The sequence below is a fragment of the Puma concolor genome, chromosome B4, assembly GCF_028749965.1.
Source record: "Puma concolor isolate L17-30 chromosome B4, mPumCon1.1.hap2, whole genome shotgun sequence".
NCBI lineage: Eukaryota > Metazoa > Chordata > Mammalia > Carnivora > Felidae > Puma > Puma concolor.
The window spans coordinates 99,107,417-99,129,084 of NC_141673.1; the positions used below are offsets into that span (position 1 = coordinate 99,107,417).

A 21,668-nucleotide genomic window follows, 5' to 3' on the forward strand; every position below is an offset into this window, starting at 1 on the left:
GGTGTGCCTGTGACTATGATTGCCACTGAGAGAGGAAACAGTTTTTGTTCTCGTTTCAGTAACCCATTTAAAACACAGCTTTCTTATCTTTAATTTCATCACCTTTAAGACAGTCTTTCTAAACACAGGATCATCGAGACAGAATGACTTAAATCATGCCTTTTAATCAATTAATATTCTTATCTCCCATGGCCCTGGAAGGATGCTAGTTAGGTGCTGCTCTTGAAACAATTGAAAAATAGCCTCTGGAATATTTTTTTGTTCGAATGTTTCGATGGGGCTCCCCTGTTGAGAAAGTCAGAATCTATGAGTTTGTTACTTCTTTACGGTTTAGTTAACTTCCTCCTTCTCTAGTAATGGTTTTGTTTTGTTTTTTTTTCATTTTACAGGAAGATATTGTGGTGAGAAGACAGCAGTTTGACTCATAGATGCGCTGTTAACTTTCATTTTGTTTTTCCAAAGTAGAGTAACCGTAGTGTGAAGCTGCTATAAAAAGAAAATAAATAGACAAATAATAAATTTAAAACTTTGAAGACAGGTTTTGGATGGGATGACACAAAGCTCCCCTGTAGTTACCCAGACTGCTGGCAGCAATCAAGGAACTGACGAAAAGAAACAAGGTAAGGACATTCACAATTGTTCAGAACAAAGGTTATTTATGAAAATTCTGACATGCAGTGTTAAACAAAGCCTTCAAAGGCATGAAGTGGATTTTGTTGCTTTTTTTCCCCATCAAGGCAGAAAAATCCTTTTTTGGGCTAACGTCTCCATAAAATGAAAATTGTGATGACAAAATTCAGATTTGCCATGGACTGTTTTGACTTCTTAAAGGGAGATCGACTTATCTGAACTGATAGTGGCGAGGGATTAACCACAGCTTAAACCTGTTCAAGATTTCATTTCATTTTTACTAAGTATTTAATAAAACCACTACTGGAGAAAATGTTAAATTTGATCCATGTCCACATTCAACATGCAGAATGCAGACACAATAGGAAAAGTCTGGCCAATTTTTCTCGTGTTTTAACAGTGAGTGGAGTCAAGATAAATTGGACTCTGGGGGTGCTTAAGAGCAGAAAGTAGCCTCCTCTCCCGCTCTCATTGAAACAATTGCTAGTGCTCGGACATCCTTGAAGATGTCTCTGGCAACCTTACACAAGATAAGAAAAGAAAATGTACCTAAAAAAAACAAGAACTAGAAAACCACTTGGGAGCTTTGGATGCACTAAATAGCAAGTTTGGAATATGTAAGATCTAAAGTCTAAATCTAGCAGAAAAAGCTTTCAAAGTTATTTCAACAGGGGTCATAAAAAAGGTGAAGAAGAGAGGCAATGAAACGAAAATGCAGTAAATACAACAATGGATGGTTTCGAGATGATGGTGGGTTTTGAACACTTGCCATTTAATTTCTTCCAACCTACTAGTTTATGCAGAAATCTAAAGTGCTGCAGTTCATAGTAGAATGCGTAAATACTTTATTCCTCTTTTTTTGACAATGTAATCATTTTGTCTAAGGTTAGATCAAAGAGGGTTGGGGACAATGGGATCAAATATAGCTGATCACATGAAAATATTGGAACCAAAAGTTTTACAGAAAGCTTTCTAGCCACTCATCCAATCAGTGTTAATTTCTATCTTACATCTCAAACAGTGTGAATTTACACATTTTATGTATAAATAAATTTTATATATTATGTATATTATGTATATGTACATAAATATATATAATCTATACATTATGTATATTATATATTACATATATTTTATGTATTATGTATATGTACAAAATATTATGTATATTCTGTAATTTACTACATAATATTATATATATTATATTTAACCTATATAGATGCATAATTTGAACTTCAAAACGCCCTTGTTAAATTTAGTGCGTGAGACAATTTATTTTTAAATATTTTATTTTTTCATTTTTCTTTTATTTTATTCGTTCCGCTTGTTGGTAATTTATGATTTTTTTCTATAGCTGTCAACTAGGGAAAAGGGAATTTTATTTGGTTTTACATTTATTGGTCACCCTAGATCTTTCCTCTTATCTCTCCTTGGAGAAAATTAGAGATGATTTTAGTATATGCGCTGCGGAAGACAGCTTGAAGATCGGGCTCAGAAACTGAAACTAATTACTTGAGTCCGTGAAACTTTTCTATGGGGAAAGTAATTGGAATCCTTAGCTGTTTAGATTACAATAAGGATGAGTGTAAAACTATTTTAGTTACATTTATTAATTAAATAGGTTTTTGCCGAGTTACCCTGGGATGTTATCTGTTTCTTACATTCCTTTGTTGAACAGACTATGAGGGCTGAGCAATTTCTTTGAAATTCATCTCTCAATACTAAATTCATAGCAGGAAGGAAACATTTTCAGGGGGTTTTTTGTTTGTTTTTTGGATAATTTGAGAGAGAAGGAACTTCTAAAATGAAAGCTATTTAAATTGAACGTAGAAAATTAGATTTTAGGGCTCAGGAAATGGAGAGATTAATTAGAGAATAAACAGGTAGCATGTTTAAATATGTACCTGCATGTTCAGAAGTGCAATAAATGTCCAATTCATTAGTGCCTTACATCAAACGAAATGCCACTCCAAGTCTCCATCCCGATGAGCTGGCAGGGCATTTAATCTTTGCCAATTGGTGGTATTGAGAAAGTTGGGGGGGGGGAGGGGGGAGGGGGGAGGGAGGTACTTCCAGGGTTATGTGAAGTTTCCCAGCTTTAAGGCAACATAGAAGCATCAAGAGTCTTGAGTCACTCCTTTTCTCTGATTATTTGTGACCAGATAGATCCCAACAGTGGTTAGCCTTTTGATTTTAGTCCTGCTAATTCTGTGCTACGCCTAAAACAAAAGCCACACTGTTTCTTTACCACATTCATGGCGCCGACATCTTTATTGACGCTGATATGGTCTGCCCACGGGATCTGACGTTGTCACATGCACCACAAAGTTACATCGTCTACCAACTCTGCCCTGGAAAGGACTCTTGTGTCATAATGCAAATTAGCATTTCTAATAGTATCAGGAGGTACGTGCCCTTCTTTCTTTGTGTTGGCTTCAGAGGCATTTCCTCTTTTTAAAACTCCTCCATGATTCTTGGATTGAGCCACTTAAAAAGCTAGATTTTTTTTTTTTTTTTTTTTTTAATGAAGGGTCATTGATTTCAAGCAGCTTCGCGTTTTTTCCGGCAATCATTCTGGAGGTAAGGATTCCAAAGAGCCTGGCTACCCACTTAAAATAATAAATTACGTTTTAAAAATTCCACTTAGGGGCGCCTGGGTGGCTTGGTCAGTTAAGCGTCCGACTTAAGCTCAGGTCACGATCTCACGGTCCGTGAGTTCGAGCCCCGCGTTGGGCTCTGTGCTGACAGCTCAGAGCCTGGAGCCTGTTTCAGATTCCGTGTCTCCCTCTCTCTCTGCCCCTCCCCTGTTCATGCTCTGTCTCTCTCTGTCTCAAAAATAAATAAAAGTTAAAAAAAAATTTTTTTAAATAAAAATTCCACTTAATATTGAGGTAAATAGTCTTCACACACACCACAAGATAAATAAAATATGGAAAGATGGGAGAGCTATAACATGAGAAAAAAAAAATACCACAAGCTTTCTTTTAGTTACTTACTACGATAAGCCTGACCTTCTGAAAACATATCAACATATATATTCTTTAATTAAAGCCAGAAAGAAAGATAGTGTCACTTAATGGATGAGGAGATAATAGGCCCACAATAGGTAAGAAAATAAATTTATACGCCAGAACCCTTTGATCAAGATCTTGAACCTGAGGCTCTTTCGTCCACTCTGCCAATTCCCAGACAAACAGAATGGCATGGTGACATGTTGACTTAGTTGATGACAGAGAAAAAGGAGAAAACGACTTCTTTTCTTGACACCTGACACTTAAAGAAAACTAATAGGGAAACAGGGAAATGCATGAGGTGGCACTTGCAAGGTGATCACAACCCCATTAGAAAGAACGTGGACTCAAGTTCTGAACTACGGCATATGCAGAACCAAAAGGTTGAAAAGACAGACGTGCGTTTTGTTTCTTCCCTTTTGGACTTTTGCCGCACTGGATGTAGGGTCATTTCTCTTACCTAGAAATCTCTCCATTTGTACTTCAGACCACACCCCTCTGCCCTCTGCGAGAATTTTTTTTTATGTTTATTTGTTTATTTTTGAGAGACAGAGAGACAGTGTGAGTGGGGGAGAGGCGGAGAGAGAGGGAGACACAGACCCTGAAGCAGGCTTCAGGCTCTGAGCTGTCAGCCAAGACCCCCGACCCATGAATGGTGGGATCATGACCTGAGCCGAAGTCGGACGCTTAACTGGCCGAGCTACCCAGGCACCCTGAGAATTCTTCTTTTTAATTTAATTATTCCCTCTCCCTCCTGCCTGCGTTGACAACCTATCCCTTCCATGTTAACCATCCCCAAATGCATGGAAACTTTAAGTGGTGCATCTTTTTTTTTTTTTTTTTTTTTTAAATCCTACAATAACCGCTCATCTCATTCTGACTACCTACCTCTTCACATCCTCTAATTCCCACAGCACAAGTTTTTGGAATCCACCTGCTGATTTCACTTCCTTACTTCCAGCAGTCTAACATTCTTCTGTATGACTCTGAAACCACTCTATCAAGGATACCAGTGGCCTCCAAGGGTTCTATTTTTGCTTCTATCTCCACAGCTGCCACTCCTGTTTAAGAGATCACCGTAACTTGACTTGTCAGAGTTATAGCTCCCCAAATGGTCTCTCGGCTCACGAGTCATAGGGAACTTTAAAAACATAAAGGTGGCAACGCCAAACACCTACCTAAAACAATTCAGTGGCTTCCTGTTACACTTTGAAGAAACTCAAGCTCTTTCGCAGGGGTTTCAAAGCTGAGCATCATTTTCCTTCTACCTAGTTGCAATCCTCTGCTACTTCGGGCTCTATCACACGTGTTACTTTGCCACATTCTTTTCAAGTTTTCCTGATTCAAGGCCCTGGCATTTGCAGTCTCTTTGCTTAAAAGGCGATTTCTGGTTTATTTCACATAAATGGCCGCTGCTCATGTTCTCTGTCCAGGTGTTAATGTCATTTCCACAGAATGGCGCTCCTGGCTACCTTTCCCTGTCATTTTCCCTTTTATCAATCAGAGCATCCCATTTATTGCCTTCCCACACTTGTTGCAACTTGCAACTTTTAAATTCGGTTTCATCAGTTTCCTGGGTCTGTTTCACCAAATATAAGTTCTAGGAGGGCAGAGATTATGCATGTCTCGTGTGGACTATTAAATTTATGGAAACTAGCACATCGTAGGCCATACTAAATATTTGGCAAAGAATGAACAAAAAACCAAACACAATGCTGGTTCAAAAGTGATGCATTGTAGATACTACAGTCCTTGCTGACTGCAGAGCTTTTGAAATTGTGGATGCTCAGAAGAAATGCACAGCTAACGACCAGACTTTTCAGAAATTTGGCAGAAATCCACGAAGTTAGACATAATTCCCCATTATCTTTCTCACAGAGTTGAAATAATAACACTTTGGTGGCTCAGAAACAATGCTAGTTTTCTCTTTGTTGCAGTCCCTCTCCCTCCTCACGGTACTTAAAAAAAATACTTTATTATGAATTTCTATGAGTACCAATATCTTCATATGTTACTCATGATGGTGTAGATTACTGCAGTACTTGTGGAAGAACATTTAATTGATATACGCCAATTTGCTTATTGTTGAATTTTTTTTCTTAAGGTAATTAGACAAGTATGTGAGATATTTAAACTATGCTCATGCTAGTTCTGCATAAAACTAAAAAGGGTGGGGCAGCCTAAATACCCATCAGAAGACTTTTACTTTTTTCAACAGCATAACTACATGAAAGTATTATCAGCCATTAAAATTATGCTGTTAAAAGGGGCGCCTGGGTGGCTCAGTTAAGTGTCTAACTTCAGCCCAGGTCACGATCTCCGGTTGTGAGTTCGAGCCCCGTGTTGGGCTCTGTGCTGACAGCTCAGAGCCTGGAGCCTGCTTGGGATTCTGTCTCCCTCTCTCTCTGCCCCTCCCCTGCCTGTGCCGTCTCCCTCTTTCAAAAACAAATAAACCTTTAAAAAATCCCATAAAGTAAATAAATGTCAAATTATTCTTTTACTTACGTATAAATTTAGCCATTGCTCTGAATGAACAACCACCCCCAAATTTTCGTGGTTTAAGACAACCCTTGTATTGCCTGTGGTTCTATGGTTTAGGAATATGGGTACATTCAGTAGGAATGTCTCCTGTCCCCTCTATTATGCTGGGCTCCAGAACAGTGAAAGTAGAAATTCTAAGGTCCCATAAGCCCTGGGCTCTAAAGTTTCAGTTCTCTTCTACCACCGTCTTGGTTAAAACAAAGCATTAGGCAATTCATATTCAAGGGTTGGGAAACACTGTATATCTTTTGATGACAGGAGCAGCAAAATGTGGCAAAGTGATGGGGGGCACAGGGGGACATGATTCACTGGGGGGGCCATTCTTAATGGTCAACCACACATGAGAAGAACCAATTGTTAACCGAAAACATTAGAATATAAAACGGTGGGTACATGATGATGGCACTCGTTTAAAATTGTGTGTTTGTGGGAGATGTTGTACATGTGAAACTATGGATAGAAGGATGTTAACCCAAAAGATGATGCTGGTTATCTCCACGTAGTATAAATTGATATGTGCTTTAAATGTAATATCTTTCACTCATCCACAAAGGAAAAACAGTTCATTCAACAACAGAACAGTTCTTCACTAGGTGGAAAAGATAGGAATGATAAACGCCCTCCATAAGTATGCCCGTCTATTAAAGTAACTCCTGTAATTTTTAGAATTTAATAAAACTTTACAATAAGGGCGGATACTTTCTAATCATACAAAATAATACAAGATACAAGTGTTTTATTTCAAAAAACCTATATGCCATTTTTCCCCAAATGGGCACTCATGAAAGAAAAACAATTCTTCACTGAATATTTATTCTGTTCTCCTGACTTTGCAGAGGAGGAACTATCAGACCAAAACAAAACAAAACAAAACAAAAAAACCTGTCTTGTCAAAGTTCCCTTTGCTTGTCTGTAGCAGAAAGCTCAATTCCAAATCTTCATGAACTTTCATGTATGACATACTATCTATCCTTTAAAGCAAAGTTTTCATTAGTTAGAAAGTAGAATTTCTTAGAAATATTTAAGGACTGTTAGGATGTGCTGATACTGCACCATAGAAGAAAGATACTGAAGGCCCTGGGGGTGGCTCCAGGCCTAAAGAAATTCTACCCTAAACAATTCTACCTATTTGATTCCTTGGACTATAAGCAGTAAAATCCACGGCATGGTAACATGTGGATTGAATGTAATGATCCTAAGACATTTCAAAAAAAACCAAGGTTGTTGTTGTTTTCTACATAACACGCAGAAAGAGTATGTTTGTGTCATCTTGTGAAATATCAGAATAAATTGCCTAAAGAAGTTTGTTAGTTATGATTATGAATACAAATTTCGTATTTCTTTTACCTGTCTCTAAATACAACTTTTTTCAGGTGTTGAGGACAAGTATAAGATGACTCATTTAAAGTGCGTTTTAGTGACAATATTATTCAGCACCATCCTTTTTCTTCCTCTAATTAGTTTAATGGGTGAGTAAATTACATTTTTTTATGTCTTTACTTATTTTTTTCTCTCTTAGGGCTTCCTACTGAACAATCATTTTCTTTTCTGCCTCATTCATGATCTTTTCTCATTATTCTCACTCTTTTCCCATTATTCATGATCCGTAAGGAGTATCAATGAATGGATTGTTATGAATTACATGACCTACATAAAGCATTGGGAGACACAAAAATGATGAAGACGAAATCGTTCACCCGAATAATCTCACATTCCATCCAACATTCCCATACCAATGGCAATCACTATCTTGATTTCTGTTGCATAAGTTGGTTTTGCCCATTTAAGCATTTTTCTATGAATAAGATCATGCAATTTTTATGTATTCTCTGCATCTTGTTTCCTTTGTTCCACATCATGTTTGTAGGATTTTTTCGTGATATAACATGTAGCAAAAGTTCATTGACTCATTGAATGGGGTTGGAAAAATGTTCATGCAAAGAACCAGAGAGTAAATAAATTTGGTTTTGTTAGCCATACAATCGGTATTGCAAGTTCTCCATTCTGCATTTGTGGTATGAAAACATTGCCCATGACGCACAGACAATTGAGCTTGTCTGTGTTTCACTGAAATTAGACACGGAAATTTGAATATCGTATAATTTTCACATGTCACAAAATATTATCCCTCTTTTAATTGCTTTGATTTTTCTATTATTTTTTACTGTTGACTATTTTAAAATGTAAAAACCTTTTCATCTCTGATTTTGGCTTCAGGTTGTACTTTTCAGATCCTTGCTATAGAGTATTTCATGCTCTATATCAATCACTCTATTTTGACGGACATTCAGGTTGGGCCACATTTTGACTACTGCAAATGATGCTGCTTTGAACGTCTTTACACATTTAGTCTTTTAGGGACTAGTGGATATTGTGTGGGATATACTTATGAGAAGAATTATTAAGCCATGGAATATGCATAGGTCAGTTTTAGCAAATATTTCCGTAGATAGTAGATAGTCCAGCCCAAAGCGTAAGAGAATGCCAGTTTTTTTTAACATACTGGTCAACACTTTGTTCCCAATTTTACCCATTTTTGGCATTCTGATAAGTGTGTGTTGATACTTTATTGTGACTTTAATCGACATTTTCCTGATGACCAATACTGTTAAACTCCTTGTCATATTTATTGCTCACTTAGCCACAGTATTTTGCGATGGGTATATTCAGGTACTTGGTCCATATTTTTGTTGAGTTACCTCCTTGGTTTTTGTTTGATTCATAGTGTTATTTAGTATAGTAGATAAAAATATTTTGTAAATGTCTTCTACTATGTCAATATTGTAAGTACAGTAAAAATATTCTTTAACTATGAAGCTTAAGTTTATTTTCTGTATGATATCTTCCAATGAATGGAAGTTCTTAATTTTTAGACAATTTTAATCTAAAGATTTATTTTCTTGGGACGCCTGGTTAGCTCAGTCAGTTAAGCATCTGACTTCACCTCAGGTCATGATCTTGTGTTTAAGAAACAAAACAAAAAAAGGGAAAGAAATGGGAGGGAGAGAGAGAGGGAGACAGAGAGAGAGAGAGAGAAACCAAGCAATAGACAATTATAGAGAATAAACTGATGGTGATCAGAGGGGAGGGAGGTGGGGGATGGGTTAAATAGGTGGTAAGGGTTAAGGAGTGCACGTATCATGATGAGCACAGGGGGATGTATGGAAGTATTCAATTACTATATTGTACACCTGAAACGAATGTATGTTAACTAACTGGAATTAAAATTTAAAAAAAAAAAGAAAAAGGTGTTAAAGCTTTCACCTTCTATAGGTGCTTGGCATCAGGTGACTGTAGGTGATAATTTAATTGTTTTACCTTCATATATCACCAGCATCCCATTTACAACTGGTGTTTGAATCCATGCCTCTAAAGAGAATCACATGGACAATTAATACTCATCCTTAAGGTTTTGTTCCTTTAGACCCATTTTTGGTACCAAAAACTGATTCAGTCTGGGTGCTTTCAAGAAAATAGTCTCGGAAAATGTTAGAACAGGACTTTAATATGAGAATTAGGGATAACATGGCTGTGGAAGGAGCTGGGGAGGGATGATCTGGAAAGCTGTGTAGCTGGAGGAGGAATAATTACTGATGACTTTGGCTTAAAGCATTAATGTGTTTGGAGAACCTAGAGATTTGGGGAAAGTCTAAAAATACATCTAGCTGTCAAGAGTACCAAAGGCAAACTCATTAAAAAGCTTGGGATGACCCGTTGGAATGAGCACTGGGTGTTGAATGGAAACCAACTTGACAATAAATTTCATATTTAAAAAAATAATAAAATAAAGCAAAAAATACTACAAAAAAATAAAAAAGGCTTGGGACGTTCCTATGCCCTATGTCTCTGAGAATAATGGCTCTGCCCTACTTCCGCCTTCAAAATCTCATGTAGAGTCTTTTCAATGGTTAACTCAGAGCCATAGAGTGATGCCGATACCTAGTTGACAATAAGCAGTCAACACACATAGTGTTAATTTTGTATTCTGTTTTATTATTTTCATTGCTTCCTTAGAGGTTAAAACATGTGTCCTCCATTATAACAGTCTAATATAAATTAGTATTTTTATTACTCCAGATAATGCTAGGATTTCATTATATTTCACTTGCCCCAAGACGGTAAAGGTGACTTAACACAGATAAACTCACACTAGCAGCCCCGTGAAGGCTGATGCATTACTGGGGTAGGAGTTGAAAGGAATATCAGCATCCTGTCAAATCCTGAACTGCCATCTTTTCAACTAACGTGACATTTGTTTTTCACCTTGTTGTGTGATAGATGTGCAATTCTGGTCGTGATCATGACCTTTAACCTCATGACCTTGTCTTCCCCAATTGATCTCAAAATACGGTGGCATAGTGTTTCATCTGGTCTTTGATATATGTGTCTGTCTCATTTCCAGCTACACAATGTCCGCGTACTCATCATTTCTGCCCAGATGATTGGATTGGCTTCCAAAAAAAATGCTATTATTTCTCTAAAGAAGAAGGGGATTGGAATTCGAGTAGACATGACTGTATCACTCGAGGTGCAGACCTAACTATCATTGACACGACAAAAGAAATGGTAATTTAATGCACCATCCTTACCAAATTTCTTAAGAAGGGGCATTCAAATGATATGATAATGTAAATTTTTTTCACACATGCCTGTCTATGAAGATGTTTAGAACATGCCATGTGAGATGAAGTTGGAAAACCTGCTGATGTTCGGTTTGAATAGTGTTAAGACTTAACATCAAGCAATAGAGTTGACAGCTATGTTTATATTTTAAGGAGTATAAATAGAGTAACTTCACAAAATTTGGAATCCTTTTATTGTTTTTCAGTTATTTATTTATTGAGAAAAAGAGAGAGAGAGAGTGCATGAGCAGGGTAAGGACAGAAAGAGAGGGAGAGAGAGAGAGAATCCCAAGCAGGCTTCAACCTCAGAGCCCGACATGGGGCTCAAACCCATGAACCGTGAGATGATGACCTGAGCCGAAACCAAGAGTCGACACTTCACCAACTGACCCACCCAGTTGCCCCTGGGATCCTTTTAAAAGCCAACACTCCACAAACACATAATTGTTTCACAAAGGATGGGATTCTCCAGGCTACCCCCTTTGAGGAACCTTCCTCTGACTTCTCAGTCTTGCTTTGCTGTCTGTCTCTGAGTTCCCTTAGCAGCTTTCGTTGGAGCACTCACAACCAGCAGATGTGATGGAAAGAAAGTTTTCTTAGATTGAAGCACGGGCTTCCAGTGAACACACACTGTGTTTTATCTGAAATTGTTGCATTTGCTATACCACAAAGGCAGGTACAAATTAAAAGCTTTATGGATCTTTGTTTAATAAATACTGATTTACATGGCAAAAATCCCAGGAGGGAAAGAAATCTCCAAGAATTTTAATAAAGGATTGCAAAACTACATACTTCTGCACTTGTGAAATCCACTCTTTCCCTGAATCATGTATGCAATAAGCAAATGCTTTTACTCCTGTTTAGTCTTTTAAAAAGCCAAGGGGTCAAGGGGCGCCTGGGTGGCTCAGTGGGTCAAGTATCAGACTCTTGATTTTGGCTCAGGTCATGATCTCACAGTTGGTGAGTTCGAGCCCCAAGGACTCTGTCTGCACTGTCAGTGTGGAGCCTGCTTGAGCTTCTCTCTCTCCCTCTCTCTCTGCCCCTCCCCTGTTCTTCCTCACTCTCTCTCAAAATAAATGAATAAACTTAAAAAAAAAAAGTGAATGGTCAAGATATGATTTCACTCATGTGTGGAATCTAAAAAAAAAAAAATGGGGGGGGGCACCTGGGTGGTTCAGTCAGTTAAGCATCTGACTCTTGATCTCAACTCAGGTCATGATCTCACAGTTCGTGGGATTGAGCCCCCCATGAGGCTCTGCACTAATGGCATGGAGCCTGTTTGGGATTCTCTCTCTCCCTGTCTCTCTGCCTCTCCCATGTTCATGCTGACTCTCTCTCAAAATAAATAAATAAACATTTAAAAAAATAAATAAATGAAAAAACAAAAAGCAGAAGCAGACCTAGAAATATGAGAACAAACTGATGGTTGCCAGAGGGGAGGAGGATGGGGGGGGCTGGGCAAAATGGGTGAAGGAGACTGGGAGATCCAGACTTCCAGCTACGGCATGAATAAGTCACAGGAATAGGAGGCACAGCATAGGAAATATAGCCAATGATATTGTAATAACCTTGTATGGTGACAGACGATAGCTACACTTGTCATGAGTATCGCATAATGTATAAACTTATTGAGTCACTACGTTGTACTCCCGAAACTATGTAACAATGTATACCAACTATCCTCAAATAAAAAAAAAAAAAATTAAGGGTCAATATAAGAAGAAATATAACTTGAATAATGCACAATTAAAAAGGGTTTACGATGTAAAACAGCACAGCACGGCATTTAAAATTGTTAAAAAGAGAATTTTCTTCCTTCTGTGGGGAACAAAATGTATTTCTGCCCTCTACCTGAGATTGGTTCAAATTCAAACGGGTGCAAACCAGACTGGGGCAATTTACAGATCAATGCGAAGACACTCAACTTTTGTTTGCAACAAAAGGTAGAGAAATCTGAATTAAAAAAAAAAAAAAACTAGGTACATTAAGAGCAGACACAGCAAATCAACAAGTTAGATGCCGACTTAAATTAATAGGAAGAGCATCCTTAGTCAGTAGTTTCACTGCCGAATTTTGCAAGACTTTTGCAATGAATGTTCTGGGAAATTCTTAAATTTCCCTTTACAGTTCCTCCTGGGGGAAAAATGTCTAAATCAGCAGCAAGGTGGAAAAAAAACGGGTGCTCGTAAAAGTTTTGAGGGACAAAGAAATATCAGGCAAAATATTTTTAGAATCTTCACTCACAGGAATGTTGTCAGCACAGACTAAAAAAAATAGTGAATATCATGGGTCAAAAGCATACCAAAATATTAGGTTTGAACTTAAGAGAAGTCATTAAACATATCTGATAAGAATCATTGCACTTTTTGGATCAAGAAAAGAGACTTTGGTCCTACAATTTCCTGGTACATTACCATGTACTACACGATCTGGGCAAAATTTAAGTGACAAACAAAATGAGGTAAAGCAATCTGCGAAGGAGTGATAAAAATAATCTATGGAAGAATTTTAAAGGACTGTTTATTTAAAACAGCTTAATTAGAACATTATATATGCTTACTTAAATTACAAAATGTTTTCTTTAGTTAAAATGAGATGGAGCTTGTTTCATGAAATATTGCTCATATTTATTTCCACTAATGTAGAGTTGTCTTGCATCTTTAACAAGAGGCCACATTGGTGTTCCTTTAGTGAGCAAATAATAATTAACATTTTTCATGGATAGGTTTTAGGACACTCACCTCCCTGTTCCCTGTCACTAAGACCACAACTACCGAAACTCATCCAGTTTTCTTCTTTTGTTGTTCTCTTTTCTTTTCTTTTTCTTTCTTTTTCTTTTTCTTTTTCTTTTTCTTTTTTTTTTTTTTTTTGGTTGAGAGACAACTTGTGCACATTGGAGGAGAGGCAGAGGGACAGGGAGAGAGAGAATCTCAAGCAGGCTCCACGCTGAGCGTGGGCTCATCACTGGGCTCGATCCTACAACTCTAGGATCATGACCTGAGCCAAAATCAAGAGTTAGAAGTTTAACCCAGGTGCCGCTCAATTTTCCCAATTAGGTGATGACATATATCCTGTTGGTGGTCAATACAGTTATCCTTTCTCGCATTTTTTCTGCCTTTAAACAACCTTTTCCCAAAGCCTAAAATATGAACTGTCCTCTTCTTCCTTGTCCTCTGTATTTATTATGGAATATTCTATTCTTCTCTTCCAGATACACCTCTTAGATCACATCCTATATGCAAGTACCCCATAAGGATTCAAATACTTCTTTCTTGTAAAATAAAATTTCACTTTGTTTTTATTATAGCCATAATCTTCTCTTTAGCCAGGAAAATATTTTTTAACTCTGTATTTACATAAATTTCTTCAACATAAATGAAACCCTATGAATCCAGGGGCAGTGTTTGATTAATCTGGTTCTTTTTTAAACCCAAAGCTTAGCTCAATGAGAATTTTTTTTCAAATAAATTTATGAAATGCTGCAAAAAATGGTATATTAAAATGCAAAGATTATTAGTGTCACTGTTATAGATGGGAATGGACCACAGTGTTGTGAACCGTATCCCTTATATTTATCATAGAATTGAAACATGGAGTGATACAATGTCAAGGTTATGGTTTCCCAGATATTTAGTGGCATGATAGATTCAATAACCTTCTATATATAATTCTATGGTAAAAATGCTCCAAGGTAGCAAGAAATTTCAACATTGAATAAGGAGAAAAGGAGAAATAGGGTAAAATTATATTTTTTTACCAAATGATCTCATCAGAAATAGAAATTTTGGGGGCACCTGGGTGGCTCAGTCAGTTAAGTGTCCAACTTCAACTCAGGTCATGATCTCACAGTTTGTGAGTTCAAGCCCCACATCAGGTTCTGTGCTGACAGCTCAGAGCCTGAAGCTTGCTTCAGATTCTGTGTCTCCCTCTCTCTCTCCTCTTGCCCCCCACCACACACTCTCTCTCTCTCTCTCAAAAATAAATAAACATTAAATTAAAAAAATAAAAATTTTTGGCAGAAAAAAATTTGAGAATTAAAGGCTGAAGGAATTGGCTATACGAAGGGTGTGTGTGTGTGTGTGTGTGTGTGTGTGTGTGTGTGTGTGCACATACGCACATGTGATCATTTTGGGAGAGAATTTGAAGTAAAATGTAACTTTAGAATGAATGTGTTAGTAATTACTGGGAAGTGGGAAAACATTATAATAAATATCTGATGATTAGAAAGGCTGTGCAACATCTTCCTTATAAGGAAAGGAAAAATAAGATAAAAACATGGAGGTAAACCATAAGAGACTCTTAAATGCAAATAACAAACGGAGGGTTGATGGGGGTGGGGAGTCAGGGGGATGGGCAAAACAGGTGATGGGCATTAAGAAGGGCACTTCAGATGAGCACTGGGTATTATATGTAGGTAATGAATCACTGGGTTCTACCCCTGAAACTAATACTACACTGTATGTTAACTAACTTGAATTTAAATAAATACATGTATATTTTAAAGAAAGGCTGTGTGAGAAATCACTTGCAAACTCTGGCTTTCCAGAAGTTTAAAATTTTAAAATCCTGGAGGAATAGATTTCCATATTGAATATTTATAAATTTGGAATCAAAAAAGGATCTTAAGAAAATTTATCTCACATCTTTGTTTACAGATAAGAAACCTAAGGGTCAGAGGGTAAAATACATTTTTCAAAATCCCATGGCTATTTTTTGGTGACATCTGTTGTCTTGTTCCCCATAAACTGCAAAGCAAGAGGAGCACAATAGTTTGTACTAAAAACTAAAAAAATATATACAATTTATTTTGTCTCTAAAGGATTTTCTTAAGCGATACAAATGCACTGCTGATCACTGGATTGGGCTGGAGATAACAGAAAATCAAACACTACAATGGGTACATGGAACCATGTCTAAAATATGGTGAGTTTCTTTCTTTGGGGAATTATTTAAATTTAGATAGCACAACCCTCTGTAGAGCATCAGCATTAGCTATATTTCTCTAAAACCCAAGAGTTCGGTATGTGTTGGAAAAATGGGATCGGGAAAATTGTATCATGTGTTGAGATCGGTTCAAAGAGTCAATAAGGGAGGTTGGAAATCAGGATCTAAGAGGAAAGGTCTTAGCTGGTTCTTTTGAAAATATGAATGTTGAGATTCATAAACACAGACCAAGAAAAAGCCAAAAATCTTTTGCCTGATTTTAACCTATCTTCTCCAAATTGTACCTATTCTTCAAACTTCATGCTCCCTGTTTGCTGATATCTCTTACAGTTCAAGGTCAACTTACTGTTCATTTTAACTTGAATTTATTTGAGCTTCACATCTTCCATTTTGCAATATAGAAAGCTGGATCTAAAGACCTAAATTTACTGCACACGTGACCTTAGCGTAACAACTCACACGGTGACTGCCAGCTACTTAGCCACTTAGTTTATGTTCGAATTTCCCAACAGCAACACAACGGACATTTTGGACTGAATAATTCTTTGTTGCAGGGAGGGGGTACTGTCCTGTGCATTTGAGGATATGAGCAGTGTCTCTGGCTTCTACTTATTAAGCAATTCCTCCCCAACCTCTATTGTGACAACCCAAAGTGTCTCCAGATGCTGCCAAGTGTCACTTGTGTCTGTGTGTTTGGGGAACAGAAGGCAAGATCCCCCTGGCTTAAGGACTATTGGCTTATATAAACTGATAGGTCCACTGATTACGTAGAACTGTGTTAATGGCAGTTTAACAGGTATAAACTCTTGGAAGAGAGACTGTTATGGTCCAATTTGGTACAGATATCTTCCCCTTAGCAAGAGAAGTCTGTGCCACACCACATTTTTTTTAGGACTCTGCACAGATATTTTTTTAAAAGGGGTCATTGGGCAAGAAGAAATCATAGGAGTTTTTAGAAAAACTTTTTATTTATATTTTAGAGAGAGCACAAGTGGGGGAGAAGATGGGGGGGAAGAGAGAGAATCTTTTTTTTCCCAATGTTTATTTATTTTGAAGGAGAGAGAGAGAGAGAAAGTGCAGGTGGGGGAGAAGCAGGGAGTGGGGGGGGGTGGGGCAAGAGGTTGGAGGGCGAGGGGGACACAGAATCCAAAGCAGGCTCCAGGCTCCAAGCTGTCAGCACAGGGCCCAACATGGGCTCGAATCCATGAACTGCAAGATCATGACCTGAATGGAAGTCGGACGCTTAACCGACTGAGCCACCCAGGTGCCCCGAGAGAGAGAATCTTAAGCAGACTCTATGCTCTATGCTCAGTGCAGAGCCAGATGCAGGGCTTGATCCCACGACCCTGGGATCATGACCTGAGCCGAAAGCAAGAGTTGGACACTCAGCAGACTGAGCCACCCAAGGGCCCCCAAGTCACAGGAATTTTTAACACATAGTGTTTAACCGCTTTATCGTAGGTTTCCGGTGAGAGGAAAGGAAAAGTGTGCTTACCTCGATAACGATGGTGCGGCAACAGCTAGATGCTACACGGACAGAAAATGGATTTGCAGGATGCAAATGCACTAAATTCAGGTTTCTATAGTGGAATTACAATACAGGTACAATGATCTTTGTAGCTGGTTTTCTCTCCTCCTGTGTAAGTTAATTTTCAACACTCTGCTGCTTTAGCCTGATAATACATCTTGATAGTTGTTAAAATAATTTCCTTCAACTTATTTTTCTACTCTTCACATGGCCTGTACCTTTGCTTTTCTGTAACATTTTAGAAGAATCTTGTAATTTCACAGGATCTCTAGGTCAATTTGAGAAGTGTTGTGTGTATTTATGGTATTATTTTTCTATTTATATGTTTTGTATTGTGTTGGTCTTCTTGAGTGATCTGTAATTTTTCTAATGAGTCGTGAATGTTATTTATTATATGTGCCCATATTGAATGTATCTGATGTTTATGTTATTGCAATTGTATGATTTTATTACTTTTTAAAATAGTTACTTTATATATGGAAATGTAACTGTTTTGGCTATTCTTCTGTTCAACATACATTCTGAAAACGTCCAATTTCTAACAATTGGTGGATTCTTTTAAATATTGTAAGACAGGGGCGCCTGGGTGGCGCAGTCGGTTAAGCGTCCGACTTCAGCCAGGTCACGATCTCGCGGTCCGTGAGTTCGAGCCCCGTGTCGGGCTCTGGGCTGATGGCTCAGAGCCTGGAGCCTGTTTCCAATTCTGTGTCTCCCTCTCTCTCTGCCCCTCCCCCGTTCATGCTCTGTCTCTCTCTGTCCCAAAAATAAATAAATGTTGAAAAAAAAATTTTTTAAATATTGTAAGACAGCACTTTTATTTTTTCTTATCTTATAACTGTTACTTAATTCTTGTCTAATTAAAATGTGTAGGACTTCCAGGACAATATTGACAGTGAACATTTTTGATGTGTTTCACATGTTAAGGAAAATGCTTCTAACATTTCAACATTACCAGTGTTTTATCTCAGTGTTTTTTTAATGCACTTTTTTAAGTGAAGGCAGATCTTTTCTCTTCCTGTTTCCTAAAAAAAAAAAAAAAAAAAAGTTTTTATAGAAAGGGTCTTTGAATTTTCTCCTGTTTTTTGTTTTCTGCATTTATTTTGATGTTCTTCCTTAATCTTGCAACATGGTTAATGACACTAGTTGTCTAATATTAAATAACTACTCTGTATTCCTAGATAAAATTTAAATCGGTCATAATGCTATATGGTATTTATTCTAAATTGATTTATTCTGATATTTATTTTTTAATATCTCATATCTAAATTCATGAATGCGATTGCCCTAAAATTTTCTCTGGATAAGCAGGGATCAAGGTTTCAACAAATCAACAAAGACATGATTGGAAGATTGTTGCTTTACCTTTACGGTATAAAATTGCAAATGACAAATTTAATACATCTAAAAAATTATTGACCAGATTTTATGCATATCTTAGATTAGATTCACATTTGTGATCGTCAATGCACCACAGTGCCAACCTTTGAGAGAATCACTGGAAAAGAATATTTATGAAGAATATGGCATGATGATGTAATCAGAATGAAGTAGACGGTGCTAGACATGTGCAAACTCAAGCAGATGCATGTTGTTTCAATTTTTTTTGTTTGTTTAAAAATGTGTTTGAGGGGCGCCTGGGTGGCGCAGTCGGTTAAGCGTCCGACTTCAGCCAGGTCACGATCTCGCGGTCTGTGAGTTCGAGCCCCGCGTCAGGCTCTGGGCTGATGGCTCAGAGCCTGGAGCCTGTTTCCGATTCTGTGTCTTCCTCTCTCTCTGCCCCTCCCCCGTTCATGCTCTGTCTCTCTCTGTCCCAAAAATAAATAAACGTTGAAAGAAAAAAAAAATTAAAAAAAAAATGTGTTTGAAAGGACATTTTTAAGAGCCATGATAGTGTGAATAATAATAGCATTGCTAACTTTTTCTCATGAGGAGCGAAACTAGCCAGGAAAGACACACTTAGCAATAAAGAAGGCAGAGATGGTCCTTGGACCTGGACGGGAAGAAGTGATGTGTGGACACTATTACAAACCTGCTTCCACACTCACTGGACAATAAGCAAATGCATAATCAATCTCCTCTATCCCCTGTTTTGAAGATTTATAGATAAGTCATAATACCTTTCGTGGGCTCGTGAATTCTGTAACACATTTTAATCAAATTGTTTGCTTAAATGAAAGCTCTCCCCCACCCACCCCAAAATTCCCAGAATCCGTCAGACTTTACAAGATCAAATATTTATCAGCCAATAATCACACAAGTTCTTTTCAGCTGTAGATCATAATTTTGTTCCGTTATTTAATAGTTATTTATACATATTTAATATGAAAAACAGTGAATTTTATTCCATATGGTAGTAGTAATATTTATAAACTTTAGTCATGTGTAGTTTTAATAAAATTTTACTTTCTCTCTCTTATGGCTTTAATTACACCGCCAAGTGGAAGTCCTAACCTTCAGCATCTCAGAATGTGACCTCATTTATAAATAGAGTCATGAAAAATGTAATACAAAATGAAATCATTAGGATGGGCCCAGATCTCTCTAAGACTGGTGTCCTTATAAGAAGTGAAAATTTGGATTTAGTGATGAACACTCACAAAAGGAAGATTATGTGAAGACACGTGGAGAAAAAGTGGCCATGTGACTGAAGTGATATATCTATAACACAGGGAATGCCAAGGATTACCAGCTACCAAGAGAAGCCAGAAGTGGCAAGAGAGGATTCTCCTCTAGAGCAGTCTGGGAGAGCATGGACCCTGTAGACACCTTGATCTTGGACTTTTAGTCTCTCCATCTGTGAGACAATAAAATTCTCTTGTTTTAAGCCCCGCAATTTGTGGCACTTTGTTACGGCAGCCCAGCAATCTGATACTTTGTATTATCAAGATCAGCTTATCTCCATTTCTATGTTCCATCTTTCTCAGATATACACCTAAGCTAGGGTGTCCCTTCCTTGTTTCAGGAGACTTCTTTAAATTAAAGAAAATATGTCCTCCCAGCATCTCAGCCTGGTCACATTTGGTTTTATCTACCATTCTGCAAAAGCGGTTCTCATCAAATCATGCCAATCTGTATTTCCATACCCAGTGAAACTGCTTCAGTTAACATGTCACAAGTCACCTCAAGCAGAATGTAACATTTCTTTTCTATTCATTCCTTCTTTAAATACTGTCTTCCAAGAATTTTTGTGACATCATGTTCCCCTGATTTCTCTGCTCTTTTCAATTTCTGTCTCTGCCAGATTTGTTAGTCTTCCTATAGTTTTAGGCCTTTCATCTTCTCTCTTCCTACTCCTCCCTGGGAGGAGGGATCCTTTATACATTAAGGATCAACATCTACTCTAAGGGATCCTAAATTTACATATTCAACAGTGATACTTTCTTTGAGTTCCATATTATTTAACCGTGGACTCCATTTTAACATCTGAATTGTATCTCTTTTCCTCAACCTTTTATTTAAATTCTAGTTAGTTAACATTTAGTGTAGTATTGGTTTCAGGAGCAGAATTTAGTGATTCGTCGCTTACCTACAACACCCAGCGCTCATCACAACAAGTGCCTTCCTTAATACCCATCACGTAGCCCATTCCCCACACACCTCCCTCCATTAGCCCTCAGTTTGTTCTCCATTAAGAGTCTCTTATGGTTTGCCTCTGAATATGTCTATAATTTATCATCTTTCCCTCAAAATATAGCTCTCCTCAGTCCTCTAAATGTAAACACCATCCAACTAAGTGTATAAAAACAGAAACCTGGTTTTACCCTTAACATTGGCTTTGTTCCTCATCTACCATTTGTAGTCAATTTAGTAGGAATAAATAGAAATACTCGGCAGGTAACCCACGAGCAGAACTGTTTGCTGGGTGTGTATTGCTGGGGGAAGAAGGTGTGAATCTGAGATGAAAATTCTTGAAGTAAAGTGATGGTTGAAGGAGTAAATGAAAGAAATACATTCTCAAAACCTAAGCACCATTTAAAATAGTACACCTCTCTTTCAAGAAAGTTAAATTTTTACTGTTCATAATAAATCCTATTAATGTTTATATTTCAATTCACTGCATCTCCAAAGCTTTAATACCAGCCCATCATCTGTTGCCCAACAGTCACCTAAATTAATTCATAACTGGAACACTTCTTCATTTTCCTTTTCCCATATGGTAGCCAGGGTAATGGTACTAAATCTTGAAACTGACCTGGTTACTCTGCTAACTCAAGCTTTTTATTGGCTTCCAATTGCTGTTGACATGAAAGTGAAAATGTGTGTGACATATAAGACACCTCTTATTTTCCATCATATTTCACATCCTGTTTATCCTTTCTTGGGTTCAGTAACACTACCTTTGCATTTTTAAAAAGCATAACATGCTTATAAATCCAAAAGGTTTTTTTTTCC

At 37.5% G+C, this 21,668-nt stretch overlaps 2 protein-coding genes across 4 annotated transcripts in view; both read left to right on the forward strand.

Moving 5' to 3' along the window:
* The window catches only part of LOC112867878 (C-type lectin domain family 2 member A), a 435,003-nt gene that overhangs the window by 64,297 nt on the left and 349,038 nt on the right, over positions 1-21,668 (forward strand). The gene's annotated exons all lie outside the window — the stretch shown is intronic.
* LOC112867181 (C-type lectin domain family 2 member B) lies at positions 345-20,109 on the forward strand. 3 transcript variants are annotated; one of them, XM_086714105.1, is made up of 8 exons: positions 345-620; positions 2,828-3,036; positions 3,161-3,210; positions 7,556-7,651; positions 10,585-10,748; positions 15,624-15,727; positions 17,210-17,350; positions 19,715-20,109. In XM_086714105.1, exons 2-7 carry the CDS (start codon positions 2,915-2,917, stop codon positions 17,316-17,318), a joined length of 645 nt encoding a protein of 214 aa, XP_086570231.1. In that variant the 5' UTR covers positions 345-620; positions 2,828-2,914; the 3' UTR covers positions 17,319-17,350; positions 19,715-20,109. The 3 variants fall into 3 exon arrangements, with proteins under 3 accessions (XP_086570231.1, XP_086570230.1, XP_086570232.1); XM_086714104.1 differs by having other exon boundaries at positions 17,210-20,109; XM_086714106.1 differs by lacking the exons at positions 2,828-3,036; positions 3,161-3,210 and having other exon boundaries at positions 358-620; positions 17,210-20,109.